The 16985-nt window shown below is 35.1% G+C and overlaps 1 protein-coding gene across 2 annotated transcripts in view; it reads left to right on the top strand.

The window, feature by feature from the left end:
* Positions 1-16985, top strand: part of ACBD6 (acyl-CoA binding domain containing 6) — a 157715-nt gene that overhangs the window by 57921 nt on the left and 82809 nt on the right. For both annotated transcript variants that reach the window (XM_004688535.2, XM_012728836.1), the window contains exon 5: positions 14999-15104. In XM_004688535.2, the coding sequence (XP_004688592.1) occupies positions 14999-15104 (106 nt within the window). The remainder of the gene's footprint in view (positions 1-14998; positions 15105-16985) is intronic.

Genomic DNA, 16985 nt, shown 5'->3' with positions numbered 1-16985 from the left:
AAAAAAAAAAAAAAAGGAAAAATGAGCTTTAATCCTGCTAAGTTTATTAAGTATTCAAGTCAGTTAGTTATTTTTCTAGGTGATGGGAAAGCTTAGTCATTTTTTTTCTATAATTCTTTCTTTGTATTTCTGTTACAGAATTTATGATATTGCACCCTATTGAATTGTTCCTTTTTTAAAAAAATAACTTTATCCTTTCATTAAAATTGTAGTTTTTGGAGAGCAAGGGTCATATTTTATGTATTTCTCTATTCTGTCTCTCTTTTTTCAGTATCCGAAGGAGTTCCCAGGACTTAGGAGGTATCTAGTAAAAGTGTCCAGACTTTTGAAGGTATAAACAGCTGCTTCCTTAAAGGAGTTGATAATTGTAAGCTGTTCGTTAAGTGACTGTTGCTTACATTGATTTACCTAGTATTTCTTCCATAAAGCAGAGAGCAGAATTTAACAGTAAATTTGTCACTGCTATGGCAGATCAGAAGTCATAGCAGCTAGTCATAGTTTTATATAAGAGAATTCATTTTATAATGTAACAGATTACAATATAACAAACAAGATCAGGGTAAAAAAAAAAGTTACTACATACTCTAATGTTAAGTTATTCCAGGGAAGGACCAGATATACTCATGTTCTTTCTTAAGTATAAGAATGCAACTGTAACAAGGAGAACACGCTCTTTGCTCAGATATATGTAATCAAACTTTGTTTACACTTTGGTGACTTGTAGTGTAGTGTTCTCCCCCCCAAGATTAAGTTGTGTGTCAGTTGCAGTTATTTGCAGATTCTTAATGTTCAACAGATATAAAAGAAACCATGGGTTTTAGAGTTTTCAAAACATCAAAGATAGACTTGGAAAAAAGGAAAAGGTTTCTTCTATAGAAGATTTTTTTTTTTTTTTAAGGAAAAAATACTGTATATTGAAGGTTCATTTTGAATATTTCGGTATATAACTTCTAGATTTTTTTCACATTTATAACAATAAGGAAAATCCGTATCTAATAAGCCAATTTAATATGGTTGCCTTTCATGGCTATGGTAGCTTTCCTGACTGATGTGAAGCTAAAGGGGAATATACAAGTGGATGGGAAGCTAAAGGTTCTTTTTAGTTTTATTGTAAATGTTCTTGAGCCATCACCACTGGGCCAGTTCTGGACTTGCTTCCTACCTGTGTTGGTTCTGACCTTTATTTCTACTCTGTCACAGAAAGTGACAGAGTCATAGGCATTTATCTCTATGTCTTTATTACAAAGTCCTGACACCAGTTTCTCACTCTGAAGCTAGTTTTTCTGTAGTATAATGAAGGGAATGTTGTGTAAAACTAATTAAGTACAAAAATCATGGAGCCAAACTGCTGACATTCAAATGCTGCTGATTCCACCACTTACTGGCTTTGTGACCATGAACAAGTTACCTATCTGTAAAAGGGGATGATTGCAGTACACATGTAAATTATGCGAATTCCTATACAGGAGCATACTAGAAAAATATCTGGCACAAAACAAGTTTCTATGTAACTGCTAGCCTTTGCTTATATTGTTACTCAGCATAGAACACCTACAGAGCAAAAGCAAAGCAGGTGCTGTTGTTAGGAGCTAAAGTCTGGTTATAGAGTTAGGTACAAGTTGTTTTGACAACAGAAACTTAATCACAGGGAAGGAAGAGTCTCTGTTAGGTAGGTGTTTGGAAATGCAGAATCAAGAGAGTAGAACTTTTGTGACTCAAAACACTCCAGTATTGAGATCTTTTGTGTTTCACTTATACTGTAGACTGGAAGAAAAAGCTCTGGTGAACAAGCATAGGGCTTTACCATAATTTCATTGGTTCTGTGCTACACACACTGACTCTCTTAACAAGAAATCACTTTTAGTGACTTGTATATTTAAAAGATTTTATCTGTAAGTTGGCATATACTTTGAGAAATTAGAGCAAGAATTAAAAATGTAGTAAATGAAGCATGTTGGTATCCATCCCACCCCGCAAAAAGCTTTGGTCTTCCCTGTTATGTTTTGTAGTTTGATGCTATGTAATCTATCAGAATTTTATTAATCCCACTTACACAAGCAGCCATCTGGACCTTCTCTAAGACCCAACCAGTATACAACTAAAATGATTGATGGGCTATGGAATTGATTAGTTGTTCTATGAGACAAATGAACTGTTTTGGCAGAAAATACCAGAGGTCACTGCTGTGGCCAGACACAAAAGCCTGTAGAATTTTAAAGATATGTTTTCATCGTTGACTTATAAAGTTTCAATTTTTAAGCAATATTAGATTTTTAAAATATCTTTCATTGGTTGCTCTCTAGTCCTGATTTTAAAATGGGAGAATACTCATAAAAAAACTAGAATGAATTGGTTATTTTGTTTTAATTTTGTAATGTTTGTAAAAATTAGAGAACTAGAATGAAAATAGCTTAAAAATCTGTTACTTACACATAAATTGTACTAAATTATCCCTGAGAGAGATGTAATTGGAGGAAACTACAACATAGATGATTTTATTGTGACTTAGAAAATCAGAATGTATAAAATCCTATTTGTTTATTAAAAGCTCCAAATTGCTATTTTTAGCAAATGTATTTAAAACTAAAGCATCAAGGGTATATATTTTTTTTTTTCATTTTAAAAATGAATATTCAGATTTTTATGCTTGTGGCAGACTAAGGTCATTCTGGGACACTTCTGTCCCATTATCAGACTGTCCATGGCACCAAAATGATTACCTTGCTTCCTTCCATCTGTTTGGTTGGTGGTAGCAAAATCCTTCCTTATTTCACCATGTTGCCTATGATCAACATTGTGTTAACACTTTGGTGATAGGTGATAAATTGGATGACATATGTCTTGTTACATTCTGGTTATTCTTTGAGGACTACACACGTGTGTATAGGCAAGTGGACAACTCCCCCTTGAGAATCTGACTGCTCAGAATGAACTTGAGTTATGGATTTATTCAGCCTGTAAAACCTCAGCTGGCATAAATAATTGAGAAAGCAAAGGTTTGTCTGTGGTGCAGACCTTAGGGACTCATGGCTCCCTTCCTCTTCTCTACCTCCCTTTCTTATGAAAATGATCCCAGTTGCACTCCTAGATAATAACACAGCAAGCAATTAAAAGCCATGGGTGGCTGGAGAGAGGAGAAAAGGTTTAGTTAATGAGCTTTTCCTCTTCCAGTACCCATGAGAGCCTCAGGAATGACAAGGCGATTAAAGCGAAGAGATAATTATAGATTATGTGAAAATGGGCCCCTTGGGGCTAGCAGGTCTTGACATAAACAGTAACTGTTGTAAGAGTCTCCTGGCTCTCATATTTGCCCTTTTCTTACGTGCTTTATTTTTAGCTCCTGTGTGCCAATGTCATGATGCCAACCAGGCATACAAGGCACATCCAGCTGTGTGTAGATCACCAGCCCTTTCTGAACAAGAGGTCCTTCATCAGCTAAAACCATCATCTTCTCTTCCATTCTTCTTTTTTCTTTCCCCCTTTATCACTTTCACACTTTGTTTCCTTTTTTCTGTCTATCCCATCTAGTCCTCACATTCTCTCTAATATTGTCAATATGTAGTACCTATAAAATGGTAGGCAGACATCTTTACAAAATTCATTGTATGTGTAGTGTTATGTTTAGTGTGTATATTTGAACCCGTATGAAGATAATATAGTCACAGGTATGCCATGTCCATTTTAATGAAAGGTGGTATATGTATTTTAAACAATATAAATATCTACTTTTAATGCTTCATGGATTCTAAAAGTGTTCGCAGAGATGTTAATACTGTGTAATAGAGTCATTTTTTTAAAATTCTCATTTAACTATTAGCAGTTATTCTATAGTGCTAGAAGCAACCAATTTTGGTTCATTCTATTCATTACTTTTCAATTTGTGAGGACTTTCCTGATTACATTAGCAATATATATATATATTAATAAATACTTAGATTTGATTGAAGCTTGAATTATGTGTATGAAAGACATTATTGCATTAATTACATGGTTTTATTTTGAATTTTTTATCTAATATAAAATGTTATATGTACAATAGGTAAGTATTTTTAACAATATTTTTTGTGAAGTATGTTCTCAGTCCGGTATGTCATTGGTCTATTATCTGTCTTTCTCATCTCTAACATACCAGAAATTTTGTTTCCTGCATTCTAAAATTAATCCAGATTCATCTACTAGTCATTATTGCCACTAAAGGCAACAGTGTCATTTGCATTACCATTACTGATCTAAACTCACATCGTCTCTTAATCAGAGCACCATAGGACACTATGGATTCCTTACTTCCTAGACAGTCTCCTTCCCAGATTTATAACTTACATCTCATCATTTAAGCCCTTTAATGATTCTCCAGGCCACTTAGTATAAAGTTTTAAATCCTTACTTAACACATCTTACAGTGCCCCCTACCAACTCACCTAATGTTACCTTTCCCTTTTCCCCTAGTTTCTTTTGCTCTACCCACACTCACTTATTTTTTTTTCTTTGAAAGCTTAATTAATGTTTTAGATGAATTGACAGTGCTATAGTTAAGTGTATGAGGAAATGACCCTCAATTTACATGACTTCTTAAGGTAACAATAATATCAGCTAACAGTTTATTAACCACATTATATTTGCTAGTAACTATATATGTTATGTACATTATTTCACTTAATTTTCAGAATAAGTCTGAGAAGTTGGTATTATTAATTCCTCCAGATGAGGCAAGTGAGACTCAGAAGTTAGGTTACTTGCCTAAGGTCACATGGTTAATGACTTTGTTCTTTCTTGCTATAGTACACTGTTCCTGAGATGTTTGAGTAATCATTGTTATCACCAGTTAATGAAATTGAAATTGATACACATATATGTAATGAATATCTTCAGTTTTGAATTTTAAATTAGAATTCTTACTCATCTAGTGGTTTTGAAAGCGTGCTTCAGTGATAAAATTAGGGACTGTAGTCTTTTGTTTATCAATATACTGATCATAAGATTGCCTTTGGATTAATTGTTTTTATTGATTTTAGACCTACCTTAATGGTTGAGAATGTGACTTAGCTCTGTAGAGCCTGTTAGCAAAAGAATTCTATAGATTTTTCTGATGTGGTCACTTGTTTTCTAGGGATTGATCACAAATGAACTATTTTTTTTTTAAATAGGCATTAAAAAGATCAAAACTTTATGATCAACTTTTTTAAGAGTTAAACAGATTTTAAGAGGTGAGAATACATTTTTAGTAACTGGTATTTTTGTAAATCATGGTTAAATAGCTTTTCTAGTATAATGACTAGTTATCTAAAGGAATTACCTAGGGCATTAATCTTTCCTTTTTCATTACTTGCTTGAAATAAATGGGAGAAAAATGTTAATATATAAATGATTTTTTTTTGAAAGGGACCCATAGCAATTAAATAAGATAATAAATATAACTTTCACTAGATGCTTTAAGACTCTTCTGATTCTAGAACTAAGTACACTTGCACATAAAATCCACTCTAAAAATTTTAGTGAAAGAGGATGCTGCACTATCACATAACAGGAATAAGGAACTAACTGATTATTTCCTATAACTGTCTGAAACCAGTTTTAGACAACAGTAGCAGATTGAATGGGAGGATTGTGATTCAGTAGTTGTTAATTCTGTCAGTCATTCATATTAGGTGCTGTTTGCTTACTTTATCATTCTGTAATACCATTAGTTTTAAGAACAATATTTAAATAGTTATGAGGAAAATGCGATTAATTGTAAGATGTGCTGTTGATTATAAGTGCTATCAAATATTTTTAAATGCTTTTAAAAATTGTTTTACTGTCAAGGATATGTGGTATAGTCTTTTTGTCATCTAGGATTTTAAGAGCTATTTTAATAACAATACAACAAGTAACAAAAAAGTACTTTCTTAAATACTTTGATCTGACTTTTGGCCTTTCTGAGCATAATTACTCCCAAGCAGTGTTTTGCCCCCTCTAGGGCTTTTGATCAAGGGTGTTTCAGACATACAGTGCCAATTGCAAGTTTTTACATGGGGTATATAGTATAAACTCTCATGTTGGTTTTGGATAAGAGTGTGGCTCTTATAAGATGAAATAACATCTAAAGTTTTAATTAAACTAATTAAAAGTGGGAATATTCTATGTATTAAAATAGCACAAGTAAGATGACCATTTAATCATTGAGTTCAGAGTTGACTTATTTTGCTCCTTGTAGAGAAATCTCATATCAGATTCACTATAAATCTTTGAGTAAGAACATGTTCTTCTTTAAAGGGAGCAGCAGCTGTTAGTTAAATTAAAATCTGCTTTTATAATTTTTTACATTTATAATTAAAACATTTTTTTAAAGAAATAGAGTATCTTGGGCCCTCCCTGGTGGCGCAGCGGGTTAAAGCACTGCACTAAGAAGCTTAAGCCACTTCTGCATGAGTTCGATTCCCGCCTGCCCCGGAGGTGACCACATGGCGTGGCAGACCTCTCCTGGCCCGCCCGCTGCTCCCCTCAGCAGTGTACTTCGTCAATCTGCCTGTTCTGTTCCCCACTCTGTCTCTGTTGAAGCCTCTCACCGCCCCTGAGCCTCTGGCCTGTACCCTAGTTCTGTATGTATAAATAAATAAATCTTTAAAAAAAAATAGAGTATCTGAATTTTTAGGTGCTTTATCTCCACTTCTAAGATTTTGATGGTTTAGTCACTGAATGTATATGTATATATGTAAAACAGATTTTATATCTATATATATAAAAGGCTATATGAAGATATATATATATATATTATATATATATATATATATATGGAAAAAAGTGTCAGTATTAGCACCTTGCATTTGACATATACAATAGAATGGAAATTATAGTCAAATGGGACAGTGAAGTGGCACCATTGTTTCCTAATATTGTATTTAGACTGAATAACAACTATTTATGTACTCTTCAGACAACTTCCATATTTATGTTTAGTTTAGTTTAGTTTTAAGAGTGTAGCCTTATTATTTCCATATTTATTGGCCATACATCCATAAAAATGTTAGAAGCTTAAATTCCTACAAAGACATAACTTCCACCAGCTGTGCTTATTGAACTTTGTATGATGATGTGCAGACTTTTATTCGAGAACTACTGGCTCCTAAGGAGTTTCACAGAGTGGCATTTTCTGGTGAATTTATTTACTATAGACTAAGGTCCATTCTTCAACCATAAAGATTTAGAAAAAAGGATGCATAGATGAACAGGCTTTAGATAATAAAATTTATTTAAAATTTATGATTATTTAACAAAAGGGCTCATTTCTTTTACTGCTTCAAGTGCTTAGGTATCCTGGGTACCCTTTTTCTGAGTATTGAGCAACTTAGAAAGTGAAATCACCATTTTTGGACATGTAAATAAAGAGAAGGTGTATCATTTTGAGCACTGTTTCAGCCAAAGTCCTAATGAGACTGCTTGAAAAAAATTTCTTCCAACATGGAAAACCTCAGAGGGCATTTTTTTTTTAACCTTTTCTTTTGGTCAGCATTCAAAATTGGTGTCATTAACATACTCCTTACTTACATTCCCCTGGTTCGTTGCCAAACATTTTCCTACTGATAGTTGTCTCTTTGTTTTGTTTTTATTTTTTAAAATAATGTAATAGTTTATTTTTACATCATTTTGTGCCTTTTCCATATCGATTGTAATCCCCTTGGGCTTCCCATCACCAAATCACCCCTGGACCATCACCACAGTCCAGTTCACTTCCTCCCTACACACACACACCTCGTTTTTGATCCCATTCCCCACTCCACCCCCATAAAATGTTTCTGGTATATAGTTGTTCAGTATATCCCCCCACACACACACACCAGTCCTTTATACGCCTGCTATGAGTGAAACCATCCAATACTTTTATTTTCTAGCTTATTTCACTAAGCATGATCCCTGCCAGCTCCATCCATGTTGCTGCAAAAGGCATGAGTTTATATTTTTGATTGCTGAGTATTATTCCATTGTGTGTATCACATCTTTTTAATCAAGTCATATCTCTGTTTTTTTGAAGAGATGTTAAGCTTATTGTCCAAGTCAAAAAGATCTTCAATCTACTCAGGAGATATTGTAGTTTATTTAGTTTAAAGAGTGTAGCCTTATTATTTACATTTGCTCCAAGTTTTAAAGGTGAATAAGTATTTTGTTGTTTACATTACTTGCAGTTTGCCAGGCTCTTTAAGAACTGTTATTCCATGTATCCCTTTAACACTATCTCCCAACGTCCTGCCATGACAATTGCTTGCATTTCCCTGAACAATTCTCTTTGTTGGTCATTTTCATTTTTTTTAAATTCTGCAGAATCCTTCAATAGCCTAGCTAGTGTCAGTTCATCCTTCAAAAGACTAGGCTGTAATTTCAATTTTCCTATAACGTCTTCTTTGGCATATGCCATAGAACCTACTTCTTGTTTTAGGCCTCTCCTTAACAGAATATCAAGTTTTACAGTGATATTAGAGAAAACTTTTCCCCAGCTGATCATAGATCTGAGGAAATGGAGGAAAAGGATTGAAATAGGGAAGGGAAGAGTTTAAGGGACTGTGGAGATGCACCATGGTGCTATAGTATGATGTACTATAGTAGGAGAACAATGGGGGTGATACCTGATGGGAAAAATCAAACGGTGTCCAAAAGTTAGCAACAATGTAAGAAAATTAATTATTAAAAACAACCTTTTTGGGCCCTCCCTGGTGGTGCAGCGGGTTAAAGCACTTCACTAAGAAGCTTAAGCCACTTCTGCATGAGTTCAATCCCTCCCTGCCCTGGAGGAGATCCACATGGCGAGGCAGACCTCTCCTGACCCACCCGCTGCTCCCCTCAGCAGTGTACTTGTCAATCTGCCTGTTCTGCTCCCAACTCTGTCCCTGGTAAATTCTCTCACCCTCCGCATCTCTGGCCTGTACCCCAGTTCTGTATGAATAAATAAATAAATAAATCTTTAAAAAAAAAAAAAACCTTTTTGCTAATGCAGTCCCTAGCAGAATATTTGAAGATATTTTGTATTTTTGTATTTTTTAAAGATATCTACAATTTTTTGTATTTTTTTAAAGATATCTACAATTTTTATTTAAAAGTTTAAATAATTGGGCACTCCCTGCTGGCGCAGCGGGTTAAAGCACTGCACTAAGAAGCTTAAGCCATTTCTGCATGAGTTCGATCCCCGCCTGCCCTGATCCCCGCCTGCCCGGGAGGTGACCACATGGCTGGCAGACCTCTCCTGACCCGCCCGCTGCTCCCCTCAGCAGTGTACTTCGTCATTCTGCCTTTTCTGCTCCCTACTCTGTCTCTGGTGAATCCTGTCACCCTCCACATATCTGGCCTGTACCCCAGTTCTGTATGAATAAATAAATAAATCTTTAAAAAAAAAAGGTGCATTTAAACAAGGGTAACAGGTTTAATTTATAGTCATTTGCTAAATCTTAGTAAAATTCTCTGGTAAAATTCTCTAGAAGTATAGTCTTAGTAAAACCTTAGTAAAATTCTCTAGAAGTAGGCCCTCCGTGGTGGTGCAGCGGGTTAAAGCACAGCACTGAGAATTTAAAGCTGCTTCTGCATGAGTTCGATTCCTGCCTGCCCCAGAGGTGACCACATGCCGTGGCAGACCTCTCCTGAACCTGCCCGCTGCTCCCCTCAGCAGTGTACTTCGTCGATCTGCCTGTTCTGTACCCTACTCTGTCTCTGGTGAATCCTATCACCCTCCACATCTCTGGTCTGTACCCCAGTTCTGTATGAATAAATAAATCTTAAAAAAAAATTCTCTAGAAGTATAGTGTAACAAGGATTGAGATATATGCCTTTCTTGTCTAAACTTGGAGGAGGATGCTTGAACAGAGGGAATGTTGAAGAGGAGGAGGAGGATAAAATTTTTATCACAGGAACCTTTTCATGTCTGCCACTTTAAGAAATAAGAAATACTTGTTTAGAAGTTGAGGAGCTGAAACTGATTCATTAAAAATTTCCATAAAGGTCTTTGTACATCCTCAGAGCTCACAGGTATATGTATTACTTATTTTGATGAGTCATTGGCATAGAAAAATATTGTTAAAATACTTGGAAGTGGAAGTCACAATTTAAATATAAAAAAGAAACAGTAAAATTGGCATCTGTTCATATTTGTGTAGGTATTACCTTACTTTGTGATTTCATTCATTCAGTATATACCTTTTCATTGTTCACTGGAACACTGTTTTTAAATGTAGTTGCCAGTTGCTTGATAAATACATGAATTTCTCCATTAAACAGATTTTTTAGCTCATTCAATAGGTATGGTTTTTTTAACTTTTTAAAAAAGACTTATTGACGCATACAAGAATTGGGGAACAAGCCAGAGGTGCAGGGGGTGAGAGGATTCACCAGAGACAGAGTAGGGAACAGAACAGGTAGACTGACTGAAACACATTGCTGAGGGGATCAGTGGACTAGACCGAAGTCTGCTCGCCATGTGGTTCACCATCCTGGCTGGAGATCAAACTCATGCTGCAGTGGTGATGGATAGCTTCACAGTGCTGCTCTTTAATCCATTGTGCCACCAGGGAGGGCCCTGTCCTTCTATTTTTTAAAGAATTCAAAAAAAGTCAGGTGTTTTTGTTTTCTTTTTAAGTGTGTGTGTATTTTCTAGCCATTTCAGAAAAATTGGAGTAATTCGAAGAGACACTTTCTATATGTAGTATTAGGGTAATATGGACATCCTTGAGCATAATATTACAAGTATTTGCTCGTACTCCCTCATGGAGAATGGATATGATCATTTTCTCTCATTCAACAAAGAAGAAAAGAAAGATAGCTAGGTAAGAATTGTGAAAGAAAAGAAGATAAAATGAAAAGACATGGAAGGCCCTGACATTTACTTAAATCTCTGCTATGTTGGTAATGGTTGAATTTGTTCACACATTTCATTTAAAATAAGGAGAGAGAGAGTTTCTATGGGCGACTGTATTAACCAGAGCTACAGCGAAAAGTTTTACTTGTGTATTTTATCTAGTTAGGCGACAAGATGTTGCTCCAGATGTTTTTCCAATTTCACCAGTAGGTGGTGACATTGCATAAAGACAGCTTGGTTGCATTGTGTAAAATGAAAGTAACAGTTAAAAGACTAAGAGTATCATTGCATTTTAAAAATATTACTCAGTTTTGTAGCACATTGGTGGTGATTTTACTGAATTTCTTTTTTATATTTAAATTATGACCTCCACCTCCAAGTATTGTAAAAATGCCTTTCTGTGCCTAACATACTTAGTGATAATAAACTACAAGTGGTAAAACAGATATTCAGGTGAAAAAATGCCTTCTTGTCTCCAAAAAATTCACATATCAAAAAAAAAGATGCATATGATATACATAAGAAGAATATTGAAACTGTATTAAGAAATATGATTTTTTTAATTGCTTATTACTATTTATACACACACACACATTTGGAAGTTGGATTTAGGAAGAGGGACTACTCAGAAGGTTCTGTTATCTAGGAATAATGATTTATATATCATCGCACATTGGCAACATATCCTAAGAATTTCCTTTCTGTATCCCACCAAGTACTCCCCTGTTATTTTCAAATTCAAAAGAAGGTTTTTGTTATTGTTGTTGTGACTTAAAGGACACTGTCTGTCCTCTTTCTCACAGTTGAATTAGAGGGTTCTTTGGTATTGGATTGGAGGAAAATAGGTCACTTATATCCCAAGTTGGAATTCTAAATACCCCTTTTCCTAGAAATAGTGCTTTTGATGATAGTTAACTATAGCTAATGTGGTCTTAATTTTATTTTTTATCCGTTTCTTTTCCCCTTCATTTACTTTATTTATTACATAATTTCCTTACATAGATTTTATATCATTGTTCTTTTTTCTTAAAGATTTACTTATTCATACAAAGCTGAGGTAAAGGCCAGAGGTGCAGGGGCAGTGAGAGGATTCACCAGAGACAGAGTGGGGAGCAAACAGGCAGATCGATGAAGTACAATGCTCAAAGGAGCAGCAGGTGGATCAGGAGAGTTCAGCCGTGCCATGTAGATCACCTTTGGGGAGGGGATTGAACTCATGCTGAAGTGGCTTTAGTTTCTCAGTGCTGTGCTTTAACCCGCTGCACCACCAGGGAGGACCCCATTATTCATTTTTTTTAACAATGCTTGCTTTCTCCTCTCAGGTGTAATCCCCATAGAATTTACACTGCCAGTTCACCTGTGCACTATCACCATAGTACCTTGTGTTCTTCCCACTCTCATTTTAATCCCCTTCCTCCTCCTATCCTGCAGAATCTCTGATTTATAGTTGTTTGTTTACTTTGGTTTTGTTATGCTTTTTATTGTTACTGTTTTTTCCCCTAACGCCTTATTTGGGTCTCGTATATTCCTCCAACTGATATTTTTCTTTTTCCTTCTGACTTATTTCACTGAGCATAATCCCTTCTAGCTTCATCCATGTTGCTGTAAATGGTATTAGTCAATCCTTTTTGGTTACTGAATAGTATTCCATTGTGTATATATACCATATCTTCTTGATCCAGTCATCTATTTTGGGGCATTTGTGTTGTTACTAATTCTTACGAATTATAAATAGTGCTGTAATAAACATAGCAGCATAGGTGTTCTTTTGAATTAGTGTTTTTGTGCCCTTTGGATAGAATTGCTGGGTTCTGTGGTATATTTCAGTAGTATGAGGAACCTTTACATAGCTTTCCATAGTGCATTCCCACCAGCAGTGTAGGAGAGCTCCTTTTTCACCGCATCCTTACAACATTTTTTGTTGCTAGCTTTTTAAATATGTACCATTCTTACTGGTGTAAGATAATAATATCTCGTGGTTTTGATTTTCAGTTCCCTGATTATGAGGGATGTTGAACATTTTTTCATATGCTTGTTGGCCATTTGCATTTCCTATTGGAGAAGTCTTTTTAAGTTCTTCTGTTCATTTTATGACTGCATTGTTCACTGTGTTTTTGTTGAGTCATTTGAGTTCTTTGTATATATTTGTGATCAGTCCCTTTTCAGTACAAAAATTTTCTCCCAGTCCGTAGAATATCTGAAAACTGTTAGCCTTGCCAATCATTTGAGAGAGATGGGGGAGCTCATATCATTGTGTTTTTCATCACCAGCTCTCAGCTGGTCCACCTAAGAGGTGGTCTGATCATTGCTATACAATTTGTATCCCATGGCATGGCCTTAATTTTAAAAGTCAGACTTCTACTTTCTGTGGATTTGACCTCAGACTTCTTCTTATATTCTTTCAGATCAAGTGATCTAGAAGAGCATTTTTTCTTATACAAAACAGATTTTCAAAAGGCCATATATTCCTTTAAACTTTATTCCTTTCTTGAAACTTTATTTTCTCCAGCTTAAATCAGACTCATGTTAATGCTGTGCATATTGAATCACTGTAGCTGTACTGTGTTGAATGTAGAGTTTCTTGCTTAGTCTTGTTTCTGTATCAGTAGAATCTTGCTCTGTGCCATGTTTGTACTAGATGTGCAATTAAATATGTCAAATGCTTAAGAAAATATTTAGGTGGTTAATGCCAAAGCACTGTAGTTCAAGATAATTAACTCTGGTTGAGAATAACTTTTTATAGAGCATTTATAGGTATTTAAATTGACTTAAGACAGTAGGATTCCTGTGACCAGGTGATTTAATATTTAATTTCTGATAAATAGAAGCTCCAACCTTGCAGTTTTTTGTTTTTTTTTTTAAGATTTATTTATTTTTTCATACAGAACTGGGTACAGGCCAGAGATGCGGAGGGTGAGAGCTTCACCAGAGACAGAGTGGGGAGCAGAACAGGCAGATTGACAAAGTACACTGCTGAGGGGAGCAGCCGGCAGGCAGGAGAGGGCTGCCAAGCCATGTGGTCACCTCCAGGGCAGGCGGGGATCGAACTCATGCAGAAGTGGATTAAGCTTCTTTGTGCAGTGCTTTAACCTGCTGTGCCACCAGGGAGGGCCAAACCTTGCAGGTTTTAAAACATATTAGTTAAAATTTTTGGAACTCTACTTGTTTTCTTGTATGCCTGTCCAGAATAGGACATTTCCATTATTAATATTCTAAGTTATTGATTTTGCAGTCAGTGACCCTTTTGAGAATCTCACTGAAGCCATTCCCCACCCCCTCAAAAGTACACACAATACATTCAGAAAAAAGGCACAAGTATTTGCACAGAAAAGTCTACATACCATTTTAGATAATTCATCAATCTCATATTAAGAACTGTATTAGATTCTGTAATAGAATATAGCTGACTAGTCTCAAGCTATAGGCTGATTGAATAGAAAAATATACTATAGCAATTGAGTTGATCTGAGTGAATGCTAGCTCTTGTTATGTCTGATAAAAGCAGTGCCATTTGAAGGGTCATATAATCTTTCCCTATCCATTTCTTTAACTATAAAGTATAAAGATGGGATATATAAATTATTATACGTAGTATGCTTAGAACAGTGCTGGGCACTAGTATGGTCCCCAGTTTTTGTTCCCAGTCTTTGCTTTTATTATCTCAGGAAGGATTTCTGATTTTTGCGATGCTCTTTTTTTCTAATTATCTTTCCTTTTACAAAATAATGTGTGTGTGTGTGTGACTGTATACTTATTCATATCCTGTAGTACAAGTAGTAAACTGTGTCATGACTTTTTGATACTTTATAGACAATATAAATGAGATACCCCAAACTGCCATCTTACTGTATGCAGGTGCTAAAATTGAAAATTCTGAATCAAAGGAAATATGTGCCAGTAACTGAAAAGAAGAAGGAGGACAGAGAAATGTACTTCAAGATGTTATATTAGTTTACTGGTGTAACTTATTGAAGCAGGAGAACTTACAATTATTTTGCTAGGAACTTTAGTTTTCAGAGTTTGGGTAATTTATGTCTTATTGAAAATCCTTTATTGTTCATGTAAAATTCTTTATAAAAAACACATGTTTCTATTGGTTGTTAGTAGTAAAGGAATTGTGTTGAAATATGTAACTTTTATGTATTGCCCAGTAAGATAAACACTTTTTTTTTTAACTTTAATTAGGGAAGAAGATAAAAACATATTTGATTACTGCAGGGAAAACAACATTGACCATGTAACTAAAGCCATCAAATCGAAAAATGTGGATGTGAATGTGAAAGATGAAGAGGTATGAAAAATATGTCCTGTTACATATTTTCTTATTCTTCGTTGTTCTGCTCCAGTGCCTTTTATTAAATGGAGGCCTGTGGACAACAACTCAAAGTTCAATATGGTTAAGAGTATAACAAGATCTCAGTATGAGATGGTATCATACAAGAGTCTTTCTGTGTCTTATCTAACATTTTTCTATCCATATTGTAGAAGTCACTAGCTAAATTTTTTTTTTAAGATTTATTTATTTATTTATATAGAACTGGGGTACAGGCCAGAGATGCGGAGGGTAAGAGGATTCACCAGAGACAGAGTGGGGAGCAGAACAGGCAGATCTACGAAGTACACTGCTGAGGGGAGCAGAGGGCGGGTCAGGAGAGGTCTGCTGTGCTATGTGGGTCACCTCCAGGGCAGGCGGGGATCGAACTCATGCGGAAGTGGCTTTAGCTTCTTAGTGCAGTGCTTTAACCCTCTGTGCCATCAGGGAGGGCCAACTAGCTAAAATTTTTAGCAGACAAGTAACTGCTATCTGTTTATGATAAAGGGAAAAACTGTTAACATCAGTGAAATCAATAAATACTATAAAAATATTAATCAGTCACTTTAGTGTCCTCTCTTATATTAAACAAATGTTATCTTTTGCTTAATATATTCTAGAAAGTTGTGTGAATTATAATAAATCTATAATGTCTTATACAAATAGTACTTTTTTGTTATATTACAAATAAAACTATACATATGTTGAACTTTAAACTGTCCCTGAATTATAAATGCTGAAAAACAGATTTACTAGTTCATTGTTAATCTTTTATCCATATTAGAACCAGGACTGAAAGAACTAAACAGTGACAATTTGGGGGAAGAGGACTTGCAGTGAGGGTGGTCATAGATAATGTGTAGATAGTCAACTTATGTACTAACTAGAGCACTCTATACTGTTAAGCCCTAAATACTGTCTTACTTTTTGACATCTTCCCTTCATATTCTCAGTAATACCTGAAACTGAAAATGTAAAGCCAGTAAAGATAGATCAGCAGTATTGTTTGTTCTCCACAATAACATGAAACAGAGCTAAGAAAGATGTGACTAGAGCAAAGTAGAAGCCAGATTGTAAAATAATGAAACCAGGTCTTCTGATTCCAACTAGGGGTCTCTTTTTTGCCTCTCACAGGATCAGAAGTCATTTTGAAAAGTAAAACAGGCATGATTACTTCCCTTTTGACTTTATTGTTTTTATTTTTGTACTCCCAAGTTAAGATTTTATAAAATTAAATATCAACATGTGAATAGTTGAAAGAAGATGAAATTGTGCTGTAACTCTTAAAGAGTACTCCTTACTAGCATCCTTTTCACATTTTACTTTAGCTCCCTCAGGATAAAAGTTTTCAATTCTTTAATCCATTGCTTTTGTAATTTACCCACATAATTCTGAATAACACACTTCTGTTTCTTGATTTTCTAACTTTGGATACTACTGATTTTCTTCTTTATTATGTGAGGGTTTAGTTAGTTTACCCATCTTCCCCACTTTTCCTACCACTCTAACATAATACACACAGCTTTTAGTTTTAGCTTTCTATTTTTATAAAAGATTTATTTTTATTTATTTATACATACAGGAATTGGGTTACAGGCCAGAGGTGAGAAGTGAGAGAATTCACAGAGAAGTGTGGGGAGCAGAACGGGCAGATCTACTGATATATGCGAGAGAGACAGGAGAGGTCTGCTGGCCATGTGGATCAGCTTCCTGGCCAGGGATTGAACTCATGTCACAGTGGGCAGCAATAGCTTGAAATCCTAAGACTTTAACCCCTGCACCACCAAGGAGGCCCCAGTTTTAGCCTTTTAACTTTATTAAATTAATATTTTTATTTTTAGGTTGTTATATAATAATTAA

Source organism: Condylura cristata, unplaced genomic scaffold, assembly GCF_000260355.1.
Source record: "Condylura cristata isolate star-nosed mole 26May11 unplaced genomic scaffold, ConCri1.0 scaffold00024, whole genome shotgun sequence".
Taxonomy (NCBI): Eukaryota; Metazoa; Chordata; class Mammalia; order Eulipotyphla; family Talpidae; genus Condylura; species Condylura cristata.
The sequence above is the reverse complement of the archived record's forward strand: the minus strand, read 5'-3'. Positions and strand labels throughout refer to the sequence as shown.